At 39.2% G+C, this 20,202-nt stretch overlaps 1 protein-coding gene across 3 annotated transcripts; it reads left to right on the top strand.

Moving 5' to 3' along the window:
- The first annotated feature begins 584 nt into the window (after positions 1-584).
- On the top strand, positions 585-17,747 carry LOC127636273 (ADP-ribosylation factor-like protein 5B). Of its 3 annotated transcripts, XM_052116812.1 has the most exons (6): positions 585-1,051; positions 9,744-9,804; positions 9,911-10,058; positions 12,482-12,565; positions 12,894-13,045; positions 14,684-17,743. In XM_052116812.1, exons 1-6 carry the CDS (start codon positions 1,006-1,008, stop codon positions 14,730-14,732), a joined length of 540 nt encoding a protein of 179 aa, XP_051972772.1. In that variant the 5' UTR covers positions 585-1,005; the 3' UTR covers positions 14,733-17,743. The 3 variants fall into 3 exon arrangements, with proteins under 3 accessions (XP_051972772.1, XP_051972721.1, XP_051972835.1); XM_052116761.1 differs by having other exon boundaries at positions 12,894-17,747; XM_052116875.1 differs by lacking the exon at positions 12,894-13,045 and having other exon boundaries at positions 14,684-17,744.
- Positions 17,748-20,202: the final 2,455 nt, after the last annotated feature.

The raw sequence follows: 20,202 nt of genomic DNA, 5'->3' as shown, positions 1-20,202 counted from the left end.
CAATACTTGCATGAAGGCTCCATTCTCCTTTATCACAGAGATTTCACAATGTTGTGGTTGGGCAAATAAACCCTACAGGCAGGAACTTGTGGTTCAAGCAACTTGTGGTTCAAAACTATGCTAAACCAGTTCCCCCTCAGTGGTCAAAACTTAGATTAACAATGCCAGTGCTGTGGTTTTTGGGGTTACCTTTTGATTAATGTAAAACGATAAATTAATTTGCTAAATATTTTTTCATAAAAATAAAAAACTTTCATCATCTCATGAGATGTGTCTACAAATCTGAATAGTATTCCAAATGAAGAATAACTGGGCACATGGAAGTTACAGACATTTTAGTGCAAAGCAAAGGCACTGACCAAAAGACAATGAGACCTCTTAGAGTTTATGCATGACTGTACACAAAATATTATTACATGTGTTCTCATCTTCTTTCTAGTTGTCTGACTCATCATAGGAACCTTTCCTAAAAATCTAAGTACATGGAAAACACGCTGTGGGATGTGACACTTGGGATGGATGTGTGAACGTCATGATCCTCACACGTGTAACTTGACACTGAGGTGTATGGTGTGTGCGCGCGCGCTCCCAGTACAACAGAGCGTGCGCGCTTTTTGTTTAGCCAACTGTAAACTCCGTACGACTCAAGTTTACTCCCTTGAACTCTTCTTGAGTACCAATACGTGTGCAGCTAGACAAAGAGGACTGCATAAGGAAACTGTGGTTGAAGTCAGAGTGATCTGGGAAGTGATGTGGCTTATGTTTGAAGAGCGATGTATCCGCTATATTCGCACCTGTCGCACACGTGATCTGATAGGACAAAAGTAGTGAAGTGTTGGGAACTAGTTATCTGTGTTAACACATAGTAAACATCCTTCCGCATGGCACGAGCTGATTAATGAAGAAATAACGGGCTCGCGGGCTGCTGTAGGCCTCTCCGCCAAACTCGCGCCCACTAGCCACACGCACGCTTCTTTTTTTTTTTTTTTTCATTTTATAGGAGAAATGGGTCTTATTTTCGCCAAACTGTGGAGTTTCTTCTGTAATCAAGGTAAGATATTGTGCCCTAGTAGGTTTAAAGTGAGTGTTTTAGACTGTTGTCCTCCGTTTGGCCGATGTCCCGCTCAAGTGAGCTAATGTTAATGCTAGTATGCGTGTTAACATCTTTAGCAAAAAAAAGCCATCGAACTACTAAAAGTCACAACAAAGTGTTCATCATTTCTTAAGGTGACTAGATATGCGTTCACCTCATAGTTGTTATGATTTATTACCGGTTAGCTGTGTTCGTTACCTTCTCTCGTTAGCTCGATCAAGCAGGTGAAATATAGTGGTAACGATAACATAAACACACAGGATGGCCGGTTTTCACGGTCCCCTACATACATTTTACAGAAACCGGGTATTTCCACTTGTTTAAACGATCCAATGGTATCTAAAGGCTGTATATAGTAACACAGGTAAGCATAGGTTTAAGAGATAATGGCTGTGGCTTAAACCCTACCTAACCTCACCTCACCAAAAAGCTTTACAATGATGGTATAGTAATACATTTTTTAATAGTACTACTTTGAGATATACTATGCTACTGAAAACATACCATATTCATGTACATTTATATTCATATAGCAATTCAAATAATAGAATGGCACATATTAAAAAACATGGTATACGATGGTTCCTTTTCTAAAAACATTACATCATTCATGCCACTTATGTCATTTTATTTTTGAATTGTATGTGCATTCCCATGATGCTTAAAAATGCTGAGCTCACTAGGGATGAGACCGTAAGAGTAAATCTTCCTACAATTAGGTGAGACAACTCCAACTATTTTAAATGTATTTGTCAGTCATGGACTCTCAACAATAACTGATCCATTAGGGTTTACTTTTCACATATGGGTGTCATGTCTTCACTCCTGCTGTGAGAGATTCATCTCTTATACAGAAATGTGTAGGATGACTAGAAAAGGAACCATTGAATGGAAAATGCTTTTGTGTTGAGAAACGGATGCCACTACCTCCTGTCAGACAAAAGCTGTGTGAGGAAACTATTTTCCTCTCCCATTGTTTTCTATTTCAGTGGTCACTGCAGCCTGGGCATAGAGATCCAGCCTTCAGGACAAACTGTTTTATGGATGAATGCATGAAAGCTGTTGCGTTTGAACAGCTGCCATCTCTCTCTACTGTATTTCAAAATAGTTTCAAACTGTATTACAGCCTTAACAGTAATACACATTTTTATAATTTATTTGGAAGTTGAGCCTGTCCTGTGACAAACATTTGTTACTAAATCCAGATTGTGGTAAACTTGGACAGATGTTCCTTTAACCTTGGGACAGAGATTTTTTTATATTGCACTCACTAATTTTTAACCTAAACTATCTTTAAGATAAAAAATAAAAAAATTCTAAGTTACAGTAAAAACTTGCCAAATTGTTTAACTTATTTTTGTTCAGTTATGATTTTCTTGGGTTTGCTAGATGCAGTCATCTCAAATGAACTGGTCTTCTGTGCAAGAGTCTTAATCCTCTGTCCAAATGGAGCTCCCAGTGGGAAAGTAGGATTGCTCTTCTAATCCAATGTTTACTTCAGGTGTGCGGATTGCTCCGCGCACCGTATGTGTGATGCAGATTTTCTAGACTTGCACATGCGGTCCACGGTTGCCCACGTCTTCTGCGCATGCGCTGTCCATTGACTGTTCTAAAAGATTCACAAGGCAGTTGTTGCTCTATACTCTAACCACGAGCGGCTACAAACGTCTTTCAAACCTCTTTTAATAGAGTCCATGTCCGGCACATGCACCGCCAGTGCGCACAGACGATGTGCGAGTTCAAAGAAACTGGATGCTGCACACAGACCTGATTATGACAAATTTCCGTCAAGAAGAAACACGGAAGCTCCAAGTATACTTTGGCCTTTAGGCCTTCCTTTCAGGGAATTCTGTCTGTTGGATTTAGAATCTCATTCCCTGGATTCCAGCAGTGAAGAGTACCAGTCAACTCATTACACTGAGCATGACTCTGTTACACAAACATTTGTGCTGCCATTCACAAAAAGGGCAACAGCCTCACAACAAATATCCATCTTTTAGAAAATGGTTTGATATATTTTAGCAACTTGTCAAATTGATGAGTTATAATGTAGCTTTGACATTTATTGATCCTATAAATATTTAATCAATTATTTAGTGGGTGATGTGCCCACTCACTTTAGTGTTCATCACAGCGTTTGTCCTTTTGGATAAAATGTTGTGAAGTAGCACTAGTAGTTTTCCATTAGAACCAGGTTAAATTTATCCTTGGCTTTGTTATGCCACCATGAAAAGTTGTAGATGGCATTAACTGGAATCTTGTGAATAGGTATCCCTTTATCCCTTACAGTTTGTGTAGTGACAGTTTGGCTTGAGGCATATATAGTCAGGTTCACTATATATTTTTGTGGGAATTTTTTGGGGATTTGCTAAACTATACATTTTTGGAAAGGTTATTGTATAAGGAGTCAGAAAAACAATGTTTGCATTTGCCCAGATGTCTATGTGGCGGCCATATTGAATTTTAAAAAAATGGCCGCCGTAAAACTTTAATTTGTAATATCTTGGCTTCTGAATAAGCTGGAATGTTGATTTTTAACTGATAAACCCACATTTTCAGGGTCAGGGAATCCAATGGTGCTAGTTAAAAAGCTACAAGACATTACCACATTAACCCAAAGATGCATAAGTGGGTCAAAAATGACCCGGTGTGTTTGTTTTCTTGCAATATCATTGTAATGAAAAGTTGTTTGCATTTAATATTCCATGTTCCTTAAAAACAATGTTTTTTTTTTTATCATCCCATTGAAATACATCCACAATATGGGTAAAAAAACGACACATCACAAGCAGTTGATCAGATAACTCGGAGTTCCTTTCATTGAAGAGTTTAAAATTAGCTAATGTAAAACGTGGATGTTCTGGAACTATCGACATGCACATTTAGACCACAGTATGATTAAGCAACCTTTTTAATTATGCAGTTTCTATACATCTTCATAATCATCATCGCTTTCATACATCATGGCTTGGGAATCGTCATCGTTCTGGCACTGGCTGCTGCACTGACACATGTCAGTACAAGCTAAGTCCTTAGCTCTGCAGGAGCACCTCCCAGAAGAGCAGTCAGATTTACACTTGCATTGAACCAACTCAAGGATGGCCTTTGGGGCTGGGAAGGACATCTGTGGTCACTGGTTTGAGCATGCCATCCGAGTGTTTAAAGTATCCGTTTTGCAGAGGATCCAGTGGTGGATCCTGCAGAGCAATGGCTGCCTGTGCCCATACTCTTGTTTGGACATGGACTCTCAAGATGTGCTGCTTCAGAGTTCCAAGTGTTGGAGGGAGCTTGTCACTTTCTGCCCTATGTTTGCAGAAGAGATGCCATCGCAGTTGAGGGATTGCCTTGATGTTGATCCCCTTGGGTGAGTAAGCTGCACATATAAAGGATTCCAGGGCTGACAGCATTCCTTCTGTCACATCTGCTTCATCCAAAAGCATCTGCAGAGCTTTGACAATATCTTCATCTGCTTTAAGGTAGACCTGCAGCCAGGTTGCCTTGCCTATCGCGGGAGAACCTTCCTGTGTTGTCAGCCCCAGTGAATGCATGGAAGGCTGGCAAAGCCTTTGCTCTTTCTTTACCTAGAGCTCGCCACAGTGGTTCAATCTGCACAACACCAGAGGCCATAGAAATGGATGTGTTCTTCAACATGAGATCATAGTTTGCTGTGACTAGCACTAAAACATCTGTATCTGGTGAGAAAAACACCAACTGTGCATCATGTGGGTTTCTCTGTGAAGCCAGCACAGCCTGGTGGATCAGCAATGTGTCTGCTTCTTCGTGGTTGTTTTCTTCAAAGACAAGGTCTTTGTTGCTCCTAGTGAGCCCAGAAGCAGATGTGATGATCAGCTTGGAGGATCTCTTGTTGTACTCCAGAGTTTTGGCAGCAAGATATTCAGTCAGATCACTCTTAGTCTTGTCATGGGAGAGGAACCTTCTCATTGGGATGTGTTTGATGCTGGTGTTATCTCTGACTTGGTACTGAATAAAAGCTTTTCCTTGTCTTCGTTTATCTCTAGTTGCACTCTTGAGAGAATCTGCCCTATATGTGTCAAACACAAGGATGATTTCATCATAATCTCGTGTTAGTTGCATCAGTCTGTCATTGAAGCAGCCACTCAAATCATTGACTGTCAATACAGTCGCTGGTTTTTTGCTCAGCTTCTGCACAAGCACCATACCGTCCACCAGTGCTATCTTCCGACTTGGCTGATCAGTAGATGTGAGGTCTGTGAGTCCTGTATGCATTACATCTTGGTGACTAGAACTTCCAACTTGAGGCGGCTGATGGTCTTCATGGGGCATGTCTTCTTTTGTCAGCTTCTCAAGTAGATGGATTAACTTGGACTTGTCATGGCATGGCAGAATTGTTCCATCAGGAGCGAACAGTGCCATTGGTGTCAGAGTGAACAGAGTGAACAGGTCCTTGGTCTCCTTCAGATCCACAGTATTGTCTCTGAGTTTCACTGTAATCTTCTTGTTCCCAGACAGGAACATCTTGTTGTTCTCTTTCTTCACAGGGGCCCAGAGGCTGACATCTCCATTGATACGCTCTGACACATAGTCTTCATACAACTTCTGGCCAGTGACATCAGCATTCAAGATCTGTTGTACATACTCATCTGGGATGTAGGCTTGCGTGATCACATTGTGCAGGTTGTCACCTTCATTGGTGAAGGGGTTTCCATGGCTGAGTATGGCTGCATTGATCTTGTCGATTGTATCATGTGCCCTCTTGACTGCACTTGGCCCAAGCTCATGATGCTCTGTGATTCTGTCAGCTTCCATGTCAAACTGACTCTTGAACTCTTTTGAAAGACGAGAAAGTTCTGGTGTGACCATGAAAAATCTCTGTCTGGCATTGGCATTGTTGGAGATGCCAATGATCCCATAGCTAATCTTCATTAGCTTGTTCAGGTGTTCGCATGCATGGTCTGCCCCAACAGACACAAAGGGAATGACACTCTTGGTGACTGATATATTGCCTGCTCGTAGTTCCTCCCATGTCTGAGGGTGATTGGTCCTCAAGTCATGCGTGTCTGCAATGTATCTTGGCCAGAGTCACTTGTACTTGATCCGGTCCATGGCAAAGAACAGCTTGCTCAGTGCTTCTCCAGCTTGTAGATGGAGTTCCAGGTCAGCATTCCGAGTTGCCGCTATAAAGGACAGGATTGTTTCCACACGATGCAAGTACTTCATCATGGCCTTGAACATTGCATTCTGGGATTTCTGTTCCTTCCATTTGTGGAATGCTGTGATGACCTCAGCAGTAGTCAATGCTTCCAGGAGGGTGCTGTTTGCTTGCTTCATGGATTCAGCCTTCATGTCTTTCCCTTCAGAGCAGGCAGCTTCTACTCCCTCTGTAGCCTTCAGGCACACATCTTTCAGTTGTGAGTTGTCCTTGAAGAACTCTTCCAGAGCCATTTCAGAGAGTGCTACATATGAGTAGATATGGGCATGGAGAGCTCGCTTATAGTATGTGCATTTCAGGATTTGCCTTGTCGTGGCAGGACCATACACATCAGCTTCCACCCAGGCATCATCTATGCCAGAGTTCTCCATGGAGGCACCAAGAGCTCTGAGGGCTGCCATGACAACATGCAACTCACCCAGTCTGGGAACAACCATTTGTTTCAAGTCAGGTCTGGCATCTAGGAGCTTCACCACATTCTCATAGAGGGCCATGTCAAAGGTAATGACCGTGGGGTGATCTTCCCCAACTGCCAACTTCCTCAGCTGATTTGCTTGCATGATCACAGTCAGCAGAGTTGACCACTCGTGTGCCACCTCTGGGAGTAGTGGCAATGCTCCAACCTGTGTCAAGGGAAGGCTTTCAGACAGTAGTGAGTTGTATCCTGCCCAGCCTGGAATGTTGCTGGAAGTTTCTTCTGCTTTCATTCTTGATAAAGCAGATGCAAAAACCCATCCTAGCTGTGTCAGCTGATAGGATTCTGAGATCCCATGGTTGATGGCAAACTGTTCTGACCTCTTGGTAAGCTGTGGTTTTGGCTTGTCACAGTGAAGCATCTCTACATGGTAGGGAGTGACTGATAGACTCTGTGCATCACCTATGATCAGAGGTTCTGCAACAGGTTCTTTAGAAGGATCAACCTTCTGGTACACTGCAGTGATCGTTCCGTGAGTGGTTCCTTTTCCATCGGGAGTGTCCTCTGCAAAGTCTGTGTTATCTACTGCAAAAAACATGAAGGTCCCCTTCTTCAGGAATGGTGGTACATAGAGGCCTTGTTGCGCTTTGATGTTTTCTACAACAGCATTGGCCAAAGCAGTTTCCATTAGAAGGGCACGGCCATGTGAAACAGAGTAGCCATGAGCATTGAGAAGATTCATCAGCTTCTTGTTGCGTGTGTTATGGTGGACAGTCAGTGCTAGTCCCAGAACCTGTGGGTTCTCTCTTGCTTGGGGTGACCTGAATGATGCGGATTCACTGCTCGGTATGTACTTTACCTGTGCACAGGTTTTGAACCCATACATGATATTCTGGCTCACCGTCAATGTTGCTCGGTCAACAACTCTGGTTCTCTTTTCAGTTTGCAGCTTTTCATCAGGCCCAACCATTATCCAATATATTAAGGTGTGTAGTTCAGCTGGAACATCGCCAATGTCACTAGATACCTTTATGACATTTCTCTCCTTGGTCTTGGTAAAGGTTGCAATACTTTTCCTTATTACCTGTGCTGCTTTGTAGATTGTCTTCATGCTGTTCTCCTCCTCCTTTCCAGCTGTCATTGTGGTAGTAACCATGTCCTCTTCACATGCATCTGGGGAGTAGAGGACTGCTGGCTTCTTTCTATTTGGACGAACAGACACCAGGTGTGGCAAATCAGTGAGGATTCTTTCTTTCAGCCATTTTCTGCTAAATGCAGGTACATGAGTTTCCAAGACTTCTGAACCAATCAAATTGAGATAAGTGGTTTCAATGTCATCCATATGAAGATACGCTTATAAGGTTGATCAGCTCAAGAAGACTCGACCTTTGTAGAAAGGGTTCTTTGGCAGTTTTGCTAGTGGTAGTTTCTCGAAGAGCGTGGAACACATTTTCTCTCCAGCAAGAGTTGTGGTATTTCACATCGATTGCATGTGCATCACCAGGTGATATGCAGGTGTTCAGCCTTGTCTTCAGTGCAGTATTATGGGACTTTTCCACAGCATCTTTGAGATCTTTACCAGCATTCTCAGTCCTGATCTGGTACAGTGGCTGGTCATTGTCCTTTTGGCAGAAGAAGCACTCTTCCTTATCCAGTGGATTTGTATGGGATCGTGTGAATGGCAGTGAAGAACCAGATGTTGAGGGGTTTGGCTCATCCATTTCTGTGCTGCTTCTTTTTTGTCCATGCTTTTTGGAAGTGTAGTGTCCTGTAGCTAAAGCATGTGCATTGCGGTCTCTTGCACGTTGTATTTCAACCTTATTAGTTGCACTTGAGTGACAGGAGCGATGCCAGACTGCCTTCTCTGTGCACATTGTTTCTGGTGTGCAGTTCTGCAGTCGCCTTTGTAATTGGACATAGTCCCCATCGTTCAAACTGGCCCTCTCTTGAACTACCTGAAGAATGAGCCCATAGGACTCTAATCTAGGGTGTTGGACCAGGACTCCTTTCTATTTATCATCAGACTGGCAGAAAATGCACTGCTTCCAGTTAATGGACTCCTCAGCTTGACATACCGCTTCTTTACCGTGTGACTTGTCACTCATGCTTGGACATAGAATATTATCAAGCTAGCTAGTGTTGATATCTAACTACAAAGGGTAATTTGATGATATATGATAACACATGCTCTCAAAATAATAATTATGAATGTAGGCTACAAACATTAGCCTAATGTTAGCTAGCTAGTTAGCTAGTGTTAGCTAACTATAAAGTAGGCTAATTTGTAGGGGAAAATACTCTTTCAAACAATCGTCATTTATGACACTGACACGTACTATACAGTAATGTTAGCGACCTGTTAGCAGCAGTCATAAATGTATATGTTGTTGAAATATAACATTCTGAGGAAAAAATTAAGAAAAAAGGCTACCTACTATACATGTACCAGATGCTCTGTAAAACAATGTTCTTGAGGGATGACACAGCTGATATAATATGTTGTGTGTTCCACAACAACTATCCCTGTATATCAGAAGTCTGAGGAGCAAAAGTCATATATGACACACACTATACAGTAATATTATCTAGCTTAGTTAGCTGTAGTCATATGTGTATAACTATGTTGTTGAAATGTATAACATTTTCTGAGGTAAAATGAAGATAATAGTTACTATACATGTGTTAGATGCTCTGTAAAACAATGCTATTAAGGGATGACACTTCTGATATAGCAAGTCTGAGGAAGAGCCATTGGCTCGAAAAATCACTGTAAATAATATCAACAGGAACTTTGCTACTTTGTGTGTGGATCACTCTCAGCACGCATTCTAGTAGGTTTGCAATGTGCATGTCTTTGTAATCATTCCCACAATAAATATTAAATGTTTTAATGAGTGATATAAAAAATCTTTATTTTTTGAACAGCTGGAATATGAAATGATAACTTTTCATTACAAAGATACTGCAAGAAAACAACCACACGGGGTCATATATATATATATATATATATATATATATTCTTTTTTATTTTTTTCCTGTCACAGAGCACAAGGTGATTATAGTGGGGCTGGACAATGCTGGGAAGACCACTATACTTTATCAATTGTGAGTATAATGACTGCTTTAATACTGTTCATTCACATTATATTTATGTTAATGAAAGTCACTGACACTACCGTTTTGTTTTATCTTAATCTGTTGTCTTGTGCAGTTTAATGAATGAGGTGGTGCACACATCTCCTACGATTGGCAGTAATGTAGAGGAAATAGTGGTAAAGAAAACTCACTTCCTAATGTGGGATATTGGTGGTCAGGAAAGTCTCCGCTCCTCTTGGAACACGTACTACTCCAACACTGAGGTAATGCTTTAACCCTGTGGGGTCTGAGGGTGTTTTTGTGCCCTGGAGAAGTTTTGACATGCCTTGACATTTGTGCTTTTTTCAGTTGCTTAAAAACATATTAATGTCTAAAGACTGATAACACTGTATTCAGCACAAACTGGACTACAATAATATGTGAGCAACGTGCACAGGTTTGTATTTTTGAGCAAATGACGTTTATTCATGTTTTTTGAAAACTAATATTTTAAGTCATTGAAATAAGGCCATTTAACACATACTAAACATTTGTCCACAAGCCTTTTGAGAACTGGGTCTTGTAGCCTAGAGTTTACTACAAAATGATGTGAGAACCATCCTGATAACTCATTCATACAAAACAATATAGTAATTTAACTTTTGTAAGACAGTTTTAGTGTTGAAAGCTCATGTGTGAGGAGGCTTGAACTATCATGAATATTGAGGTGATTTACACCTGAGGAGACAAAAGACCCCTCCCCTGGGCCTATCAATGAGGAATGCGACAGAGAGAATGAAAGTGAGGAGACTTAATGATCAAAATCAAGTTTTTAAGTTAAAAGTAATCTGACTATATATATTTTCTTTAAATAAAGACTTTACTTAATTTTAGACCTACAGTACCGTTTAAAAGAAGTCTCTTCTGCTCACCAAGACAGCATTTATTTGATCCAAAATACAGAAACAACATTGATATTCTGAACTCTTTTTACAATTTAAAAGAACTGTTTTCTATTTAAATATATTGTAAAATGCTATTTGTGATCACAGCTGTTTTTTCAGCATCATGATCCTTCAGAAATCATAATAATATGCTGATTTTCTAATATGGGCATGTTTAAAGTGCATTTTACTCATTTAGCCTGAACACATTCTTGATGATAATGAGGCAGCATAAACACTAGTTAAAATGTAATCTAAACATTCATATTATTTTTATATCGTATTTATATCATACAGCATACAATTTAAATACCTGCTTTAGCCGAAACAGTATTTAAATGTAACTAAAACTTGCTTATTAGGAAATATTTCAAATGTCAATACTCTGAATCCTGGCTGGCAAGTCTGGAAACAGTCCCACTAGTAAAATATGTACAAGTTTATATAAAATAGCATGTCTAATAATAAAACTAAATGACTTACTCGTCTGAAATTGTATCCTCGGCTGGATCAAGTCTCTCTTCAAAATACGAGTCCCTCTCTTCTTCTGATTAAAATGTTAACTCTTCCTTACTAGCCAAGAGTTTCCTCGCCTGTGTATCATTACAAACGAGCAGTAAAGTGAATGAATTGTTTACATCAAACCTCATGTCGGGGGCGTTTTCCATTTGCATTGATCGCTTAAGCACATTAGCGTATGAATGGCGCGCTCTGCTGGTGGGTCAGGCTTGATCACATTATCTATAATTAGATGAACCGGTAAAAACTGTGCATCGCTTTGTTTCAGTATGTTTCATGTTTGTGTGATAAGTATTCGCAGAGTTTCAGTTCATTTTTGTGACGTGTTTCAGAAATATGCTCCTGAACACAGACTGCTGAAAGCTCACCCTTTTTATTTTCTTTATTTTACAAGAGCACAAGATTTTGTTGTTATTGTGAGTGCACACAAGTACAAGTAGACCCTTTATAGTCTCTAATGATGTCTTACACTTATCTTTATGCCCCAAAATGACTAAAATGAGTATTTTAAGTTGTTTCCGCTGTAATGATGAAAATATCCAGCAGGATGTGCCGGCACATCCGTCGACCCCAGAGGGTTAATAAACTATGCCTCTTGAGGCTGAACCTGTTAAACCAACTCCGTGATAAGGTTTGATTGTATTAAAGTATTGTTCCTTTTGTAAAGAGAAAAATAAAATTAAAAAGGCAAGGTTAATTGGACACACACTTCTTAATTCAATATAGATGGGACCTTGACACAGAGGCACTTTCAGTCAAAATAGGTGAAATAGCATTAAAAGGTCCTGTGAGTTTTTGTGCTGAGCAGTAGAATATCCTCTATAGCTATATAGTTAAGATTATTTTGGTACCAGGAAGACATTGCCAAATTAATTGTAACTTTAAAGATAGCATGTTGATATCTGACTGACAGCTGTGTTCACTCTACTGTGAACAATGGTTTGGACAACAGTAATGCACAGTGGTAATGCTGCAAGACCCTACCAGTTGGTGTCTAATTCAGAGTTCAAAGTTCAGGGTTACATAAGGAGGCCAGTTTGAATGGCCAGACCCCTGCCTTTCATTTAGAAAGTGTGCTTATGAGGTAAGTGATTGGGCCCTGCTGTCAAGCTCTATTTAGGAGTATGACAATCTGCTCTTCACATTCACTTTAGGGAATATAGATACATGATTAAAAACACCTCTGAATGCAAGACTGTTACATCTGATGATAGTGCTTTGCATGTGTGTGTTTTCTCTTGTAGTTCATCATACTGGTAGTGGACAGTACTGACCAAGAGAGACTAGCCATTTCTAAAGAAGAGCTCTACAAAATGCTTGCCCATGAGGTAATCCTTAACCTTTATTGACACGACGCACTACAGATCTCGCAACACTTAAAAAGGATAGTTAACCCAAAAATGAAAATTCTGTCTCCATTTAATCAGCTTCATATTATTGCTTCCTTCTGTAGAACACAAAAGGAGAATGTCAGGCCCAGTCATCATTTACTTTCATTGCATCTGTAATAATTTCAATGAAAGTGAATGGTGGCTGTGGCTAATATTGTGGCTGGCATCTATTTTTGTGTTCTACATAGGAAAGAAATTCATACAGGTTTTGTAAAAAAATGGTGTCAGTTTTCAGCAGTTTTTGGGTTCTCCTCATAACTAACAGGATTTGCGCAAAGCTGCAGTGTTGATCTTTGCTAATAAGCAAGACATGAAGGGTTGTATGTCTGCAGCAGAGATTTCCAAATACCTGACCCTCAGCGCCATCAAGGATCATCCCTGGCACATTCAGTCCTGCTGTGCGCTCACTGGAGAAGGGTATGATTGTTGCTCCATATACAAGATTAATGATGCTGTTCTGATGCTATAAAATGATTAGTAAGGCTGGGTACAAGTAAGGCATTTCGATACAAATTTCCTGATTCGTTAGATTATAGTTCACTAGCTCTCTTTACGATGTTGATTCAATTTTATTTGATGCTGTCTAGTTTAGATATATTTCTGCTATAATGTTCATTTGCTTGCATATGACAGCAGTTTGACGATTCACAATGCCAATTTCAATAACAAATACTTGCTATTCGAACACATCGTTTCTAGTTTAAGTAATTATTCAAGACAAGTAAACGGTCAGAAAAAAGCAAACAAAACACAATTACAAGCAATATAACAAATACAAGAACAATACAAGAAGGAAACCGATTAAGCTGTTTATGTTTACTTTAAAGTTTAAACATTATTGACTGTGTTTATATTAATACCTCATCAAGACGGGCATTTTCTTTATTTCGTTTTCCTTACCCCTTTTTTCCCCAATATGGAATGCCCAATGCGCTCTATGTCCTCGTGGTGTCATAGTGACTCGCCTCAATCCAGGTGGCGGAGGACGAATATCAGTTGCCTCCGCGTCTGAGACCGTCAATCTGCGCATTTTATCACGTGGCTTGTTGAGCGTGTTACTGCGGAGACATAGCACGTGTGGAGGCTTCACGCTATTTTCCACGGCATCCACTCACAACTCACCACGCGCCCCACCGAGAATGAGAACCACACGTTATTCTCTACCCTCCCTAGCAACCGGGCAAATTTGTTTGCTTAAGAGACCTGGCTAGAGTCACTCAGCTTGACCTGGATTTGAACTTGTGACTCCAGGGGTGGTAAGACGGGCATTTTCAAAGAATTTTGCATATTTTACCGTGTAGCCTCATTACCACCAATTCTGCAAGCTCACAGAAAGCAAAACAGCACATAAGGACCAGAAAGAGTAAATAAAAGGTGATCTTTATGGATCAACCAGTGGTTGCCTTGAGATCGACTGGATGAAAGTGATCTATGTATTGAGCGTCCTTGCATAAAGTTAAAAACTTGATCACAACATTTTAAGAATCGATAACGGGATTGTTTGAATGATCACAATTAATTCAAGATAAAAATTTTTTCACCAAGCCTTAGGGTTAGGTTTTTGAAGTTTAATTTTTCACTTAAACTCAAGAAAAGTGATGTTCTTATAAGAATCCACTAAATGGGCAACACTACAGTTCGTAAAGGGTTTGTACACCCAAAAATGCACGTTCATGAGAGAGTCGAGTTCTGGCTTATGACGTAGGGGTAGCGTAAGCTCTGGTGAGAAGTGACGAACGCGGTAACACAGAGGATAAAGGAAGCTTTATCCTCTTAGAAGGCCTTTATTAACCCACTAGAGGCGTATGAATTACTTTTTTGATTGATGAATGCGCTTTTTTGAGCTTCAAAATCTAAGGTACCATTCACTCCCATTATAAAGCTTGGAAGAGTCCGGATATTTTTTAATATAACTCAGATTATATTTGTCTAAAAGAAGAAAGTCATATACACCTAGGATGGCTTGAGGGTGAGTAAATTATGGGATAATTTTCATTTTTGGATGTACTAACCCTTTAACCTACAGTCCAACACCTTCTCTTTGTGTCGTTTCAGGCTGTGTCAGGGTTTAGAGTGGATGACCTCAAGGGCTGGACTCAGATAGCCACCAATTCTCTTTGGACTGATAAATGGTTCCCGCCATCCCTGGTGGAATTGCAGGCTCATCCCTTTGGCTGCTGATGTTTTAAATTTGTATCTCTTGATGGCACTATGCAGCTGAACTTTCTGGACACCTACCTCAGCTGGGATTTTTGGGTTAATTGAATCTGGTTTGACAAACTCTTTGATCAATACTATTTCAGGAGCAACTGGATTTTTTTACTGGGTGCATAAGAGGAGAAATTCAAAGACTTAAGTATATCACTACGGAAAGGCTCTACGGAGGAAATGTTTGTGTGTTTTTAACACTGGCAGTGGGCAGATGTTCTCTGGCTTGGTATATTAAGCTAATATTGTTGAATGTTTTCCTTTCAATTCAATGGGGAAGATATGATACATGTTACATTTTCACATGGGTAAAACATTAGGTCATTTGTTGTCATTTGTATGTTTTCAGTTAACCTGTAACATCAAGTGTTAAAGTGCCATTGGTACCCACCAACACCTCTACATATCATGAAAATATCTTAAGCATATCAGATCAATTGGTACATATTACCTCCGTTATGCGTATATTAAAGGGTGCTGTTACAATTTGAAACGTTGCTATTACAGCTTGAAACGTAATTTATGTGTGATTCGATTTAAAGAATGGTATTCTTTGTTTTTACTTAAAGATAAGGCAGTGTGGCCACTTGTCTATCATGCGTGTTGTTTTTGATGAAACGGCACATGCTAGATTGGAGCAGTGTATGCGAACGTATTTAATTTTTTGTTACAGATGTGTGGGTGATGTTGAGTATGTGAGATTGCATCCAATATTTTTACTCGCTGCTTTTAAAAGTCACATGGCTCATCACTGCAGATGAAATGGCATGTTTTTGTCTGTGTGTGTTCATTTGAAATAACCATGCTCCTCACTGGAGTGGAGTTTTATTGTAAAGGTAATTCAGTTACCATGAGGAAGTAATGTTTAAGAGTAACTCTGTGATGAAACTACCATTATTATAATTTTAGACACTTTTTGTTTTTTCTTACCCCCCCCCCACTCCCACCCCTTTTTGGTGCAAATAATATTTTCTGATGTCTTCACAAGTCAACCAGCTTTAACATGTTGTATGTGTTTATGAGAATGTCTGTTGCTATATGAGTGGTAGTGTTTTTTTTTTTTTTTTTTTTCAATTAATCTATTTTGTATCCTCTGATGTTTTCGTATGAGCACTATAATTTCTCATGGTGATTTTGCCAAAATGCTTTCATGGTCTTGGCTGAAAACTGCTTTGTGTTTGGTTGATTTTTCCATTCTTTTCATGCGCTTTAGTAAGTGGAATTCTTGCAAGTCCTGAATACAGTGACTACAAATTGGTGCTCTCACAGACATTTCTCTCGCAACAGTTGAATCTCTTTGCATAATTATTATTGTCTACTAATCTAGGCAGATCAGTTCCATGAATCTCTCTCTCTCTACATACATTTATGTTGGGGGTCTTTGGGGTATTACACATTACCTTCCTGTTGTGGATGGCTGTTCAATTTTCATATAATAATAATAATAATAATAATAGAATTTGTACATGGTGGCTTTTCAGATTGGAAAAGGAATTGGAGGAAACAACCAATGAAATGAATTTTGGCTTTGACCATTATCAAAAAGAAGAAAAAAAGGAGTTGTTGTATTCATATTTATGTGAACTCTAATCTGAGATCAAGCCAGTTTGTGTTTGCTTTTCCCTGTCTAAAGCAGTATGCATATACCAGTGCACACCATTACAAACTACAATTACAAAGATTTTCTGCAACATGTTGAACAGGGAGTACAAACGTGTCTTACCCAGCAGAATGGGAATAATGTATTGCTGCAAAAGGGTTCAAATAAATGTAAATTTCTGCATCACTGCTCAAGTTCAAGGTCAAAACATTCAATTCTCAGATGTGCCATTTATAACTGAGCAGGTGAAATCTGTAGCAAATTTCCTAATTCTTATAGTTTTATAATAAATGCTTTTATTTTTAAATCTGAAATGTTTGTTGCATTATTTGTTGGTCATTGTTTTTTCTGTTAATCACTCCTGTTTAGAAGTAGACCTCTAAAATTATTGTTAGAAGGATGTTCATAAAATGCAAACGTTCATATCTGTTCTGCTTTTGTGATTTTTATTAAGCATATTCTATTTTCAGGTTATCGTGAAAAAAAAAAAACGTGCATTTGCCTTTTTGTAAACATTTGGAGACTTTCCAAGCTTTGATCTATTTCCATGAATTCTGTTTGCTAGTTAGTTGATGATGGTGTGCTTTCAACTGTGAAAGGAATTGATTCTGATGCAAATTATCCAGATGTTGATGCAAAACATGTGTTGTGGGATTTATGGCATTTTTTTTATTATGCTATATCAAGAAATTGCAACTATAATGTAAAAATAATTACTTTTTTCCACTCCGCAATTAGGAATGCCCAATGCGCTCCAAGTCCTCATTGTGGCATAGTGACTTGCCTCAATTTCAGTGGTGGAGGACGAATCTCAGTTGCCTCCACATGTGAGACTGTCAATCTGCACATTTTACCACATGGTTTGCTGAGCACATTTCTGCGGAGACATAGCACGTGTGGAGGCTTCACACTATTCTCCGGCATCCACACACAACTCCCCACGCACCCCTCCGAGAGCGAGAACTAAACATACTCTACCCTCCCTAGCAACTGGGCCAATTTGGTTGATTAGGAGACCTGACGGGAGTCACTTAGCATGACCTGAAATTGAACTCGTGACTCCAGGGGTGGTAGTCCGTGCCAATACTCACTGATCTACCCAGGCCCTGTATCGCCCACTCTTGAAGCAAACATCACTTTATTGATTTGGGAATGTTTGGCTTATTTTTGTTTTGTAATTGGCAGTCCTCAGAAGTTATAAAAAGACATCCAAGATTTGGTGTTACCAAACAGTATTAACTATTGTGCTCACTTGCAGATCTTCTGATTTCTTCTATAAAGCCTTTAAAATGCATCCAGATTCCAGAATTTTACTGTCTCATTGGTCCTCTCATATTTTACACCATCCCAAATTTTTTGATGAGTTAGGTTAACAAAGATGCTAAAAGATAAGCCTTTTATTTCCACCTGTTTAATACTGTTACTAAACATCAGACTTTAGCCTTTATGGAGTGATCATATTTTAATGGCCGCGTCAACAATCTAAAATCATGTAATACTACACTTTATTATGTGTTGTATTCTCATGTAAAACTGGTTGCTCTCCCAATGTCTACAATATGACTATCGTTAATTCAAAACATAGCATGAAATGAAGTGACCAACAGTTCATTAAATGAAACTACATTTGGGATTTTGATGGATCAAATGGTTGGGAAATTAGCCATGTTGAGAGTTAAACAGCTCACCAGATGTTAATTGTTATAAGAAAGAGTGTGAAATATTTTCACACTTGAGTTGAACCATTCAGTTATGTCTCCTCTCCATCTGCCTCCCTCAGACCCCTGCTGCACCACCACTGACAAATGAATACAGTAAATAGAAATGCATAACTACATTTAGAAATGCTCATGGCAATCTGATTCTGAACAATGGAAATTAGGATTACTTGGTTGATATAACCTTACATTGTGTTATTAAAGTGATTGCAGAAAGGCAAATTTGAAATATTTAAGTTACATTAAGAACAGAGTGTAAATAAAAACAAAAGACAAACAATGTAGATAAGAAATCTTAATGTCATTTTGGAGTCAGACCTTAGTTTCAGTAGTTGCATCAAAGCAATAACTAAATCAGCCTACTATCACGTAAACAATATAGCCAGAATTATCAAGTCAAGACTTAAAGAAACTTGTATTCATGTATTCATCACCAGCAGGGTAGACTTCCAAACTGGCCTTCCCAAAAAGACCATTAGACACCTGCTGATCATTCAGAATGCCACTGCTAGGATTCTCACCAGAAAAAAAAATTGGAGCAAATTACTTCATTCTGCAGGTCTTTACACTGGAAGCCAGTTACATTTAGAATAGATTTTTTTAGTACTATTACTCGTTTATAAATCGCTCAATAGCCTAGGACCTAAATACGTTTCAGATATGCTTGTTGAATATAAACTTAACAGACCTCTCAGATCATTAGAATCAAGTCAGTTACACATACAGAGGGTTCACTCAAAACAAGGTGAGAGAGTGTTTAGCTATTATATCACCCACATCTGGAATCAGCTTCCAGAAGAGATCAGATGTGCTCCAACAATGGCCACATTCAATTCCAAACTGAAAACACTTCTGGTCAGCTGAGCATTTACTGACTGAGCGTTGTGCTCCATTTATTAATTTCACTGAATCATTTTGCTTTTGTCTTTCTTTCATTTTAATTATTCTATTGAATTATTTTTATTTTATATAACTTTTTCTCAATGTTTTGATTATCTTCTGTTTAATCAGGGAAGGTTAACAACAGTGTAAATAATTTAAAATTCTTTCACATTTAGTTGATTATTTTATTCTTATTTCATGATCTTCGTTGTTTTATATATATATTGTACTTTCTTTAAAAAGTTTATGTAAAGCACTTTAAATTGCCATTGTGTATGAAATGTGCTATATAAATAAACTTGCCTTGCCTAAAAGACTATGATTAACCCTCCTATTATGTTTTGGGTCATTTTGGCCCCATTCAATGTTTAACGCCTCTGAATACATGATTGACATCACTTTTGATTCTTATTTAATTACTTTTCCTAATTTAATGGAGACAACTGGTTAAAAATAAATTTAACAGGATGATATGTTTTCAGTGTCTTTAACACATTTTGTAGTGTCAGAGTTCTTTGGGGTCAATTTGACCCTAGTCTGTTCCCTTTACAAAAGGCTTCACTACGATGTTGCGCTGCTAAGCGCTACGGGGAACAGCTTTCACTGTGAGCCGAGCTGAATAATGTGTGGAACACGTCAATGGACATTGACCGGAATTTATAGCCTCGGCTGATGTAATCATTAGATGCACCTGAGGCCAGGCTATAAATGGATACGTCACCAGGTGTCGTCAGAAACTCTTTTTTCAGAGCGATTCTGTTTCTGTGTGTTTTACACACCCTGTCAAAACTTTCTTTCCTCTGTTAGGAGTTAGAATCAGTTAGACAGTGTGCAGTGAACTTTGTTCTTTGTTCTCTTTTCTCTTCTGTTTAGAAAATATTATATATATATATTTCTAAAAAGAGAGAATGACTGAAAGCCATAAACGGTGCGTGTTCCCTCTTCTCGCTCTATAGCTGAAGACGACACACATCAGTTTTTGCTGTTTGTTTGGGAGCACGCTGCTCTCGCGTTGCAGCAGGGTGGGTGCGAGCACTGCGATTTGCTTTAACAGGCAGAGTGCGTCGTGCTCGCCTCGCTTGCTTCCGGGAGTCAGCACTCTCGAAAAGAAGATCGTTCGTGGGGCTCTTGCATGGTTTTGGCTGAGGAGCAAGAGACGGGTTGAT

This window comes from Xyrauchen texanus, chromosome 1 (genome assembly GCF_025860055.1).
Source record: "Xyrauchen texanus isolate HMW12.3.18 chromosome 1, RBS_HiC_50CHRs, whole genome shotgun sequence".
In the NCBI taxonomy this organism is placed as follows: domain Eukaryota; kingdom Metazoa; phylum Chordata; class Actinopteri; order Cypriniformes; family Catostomidae; genus Xyrauchen; species Xyrauchen texanus.
Note: the sequence above shows the minus strand (reverse complement) of the source record. Positions and strands in the feature narration are given on the sequence as shown.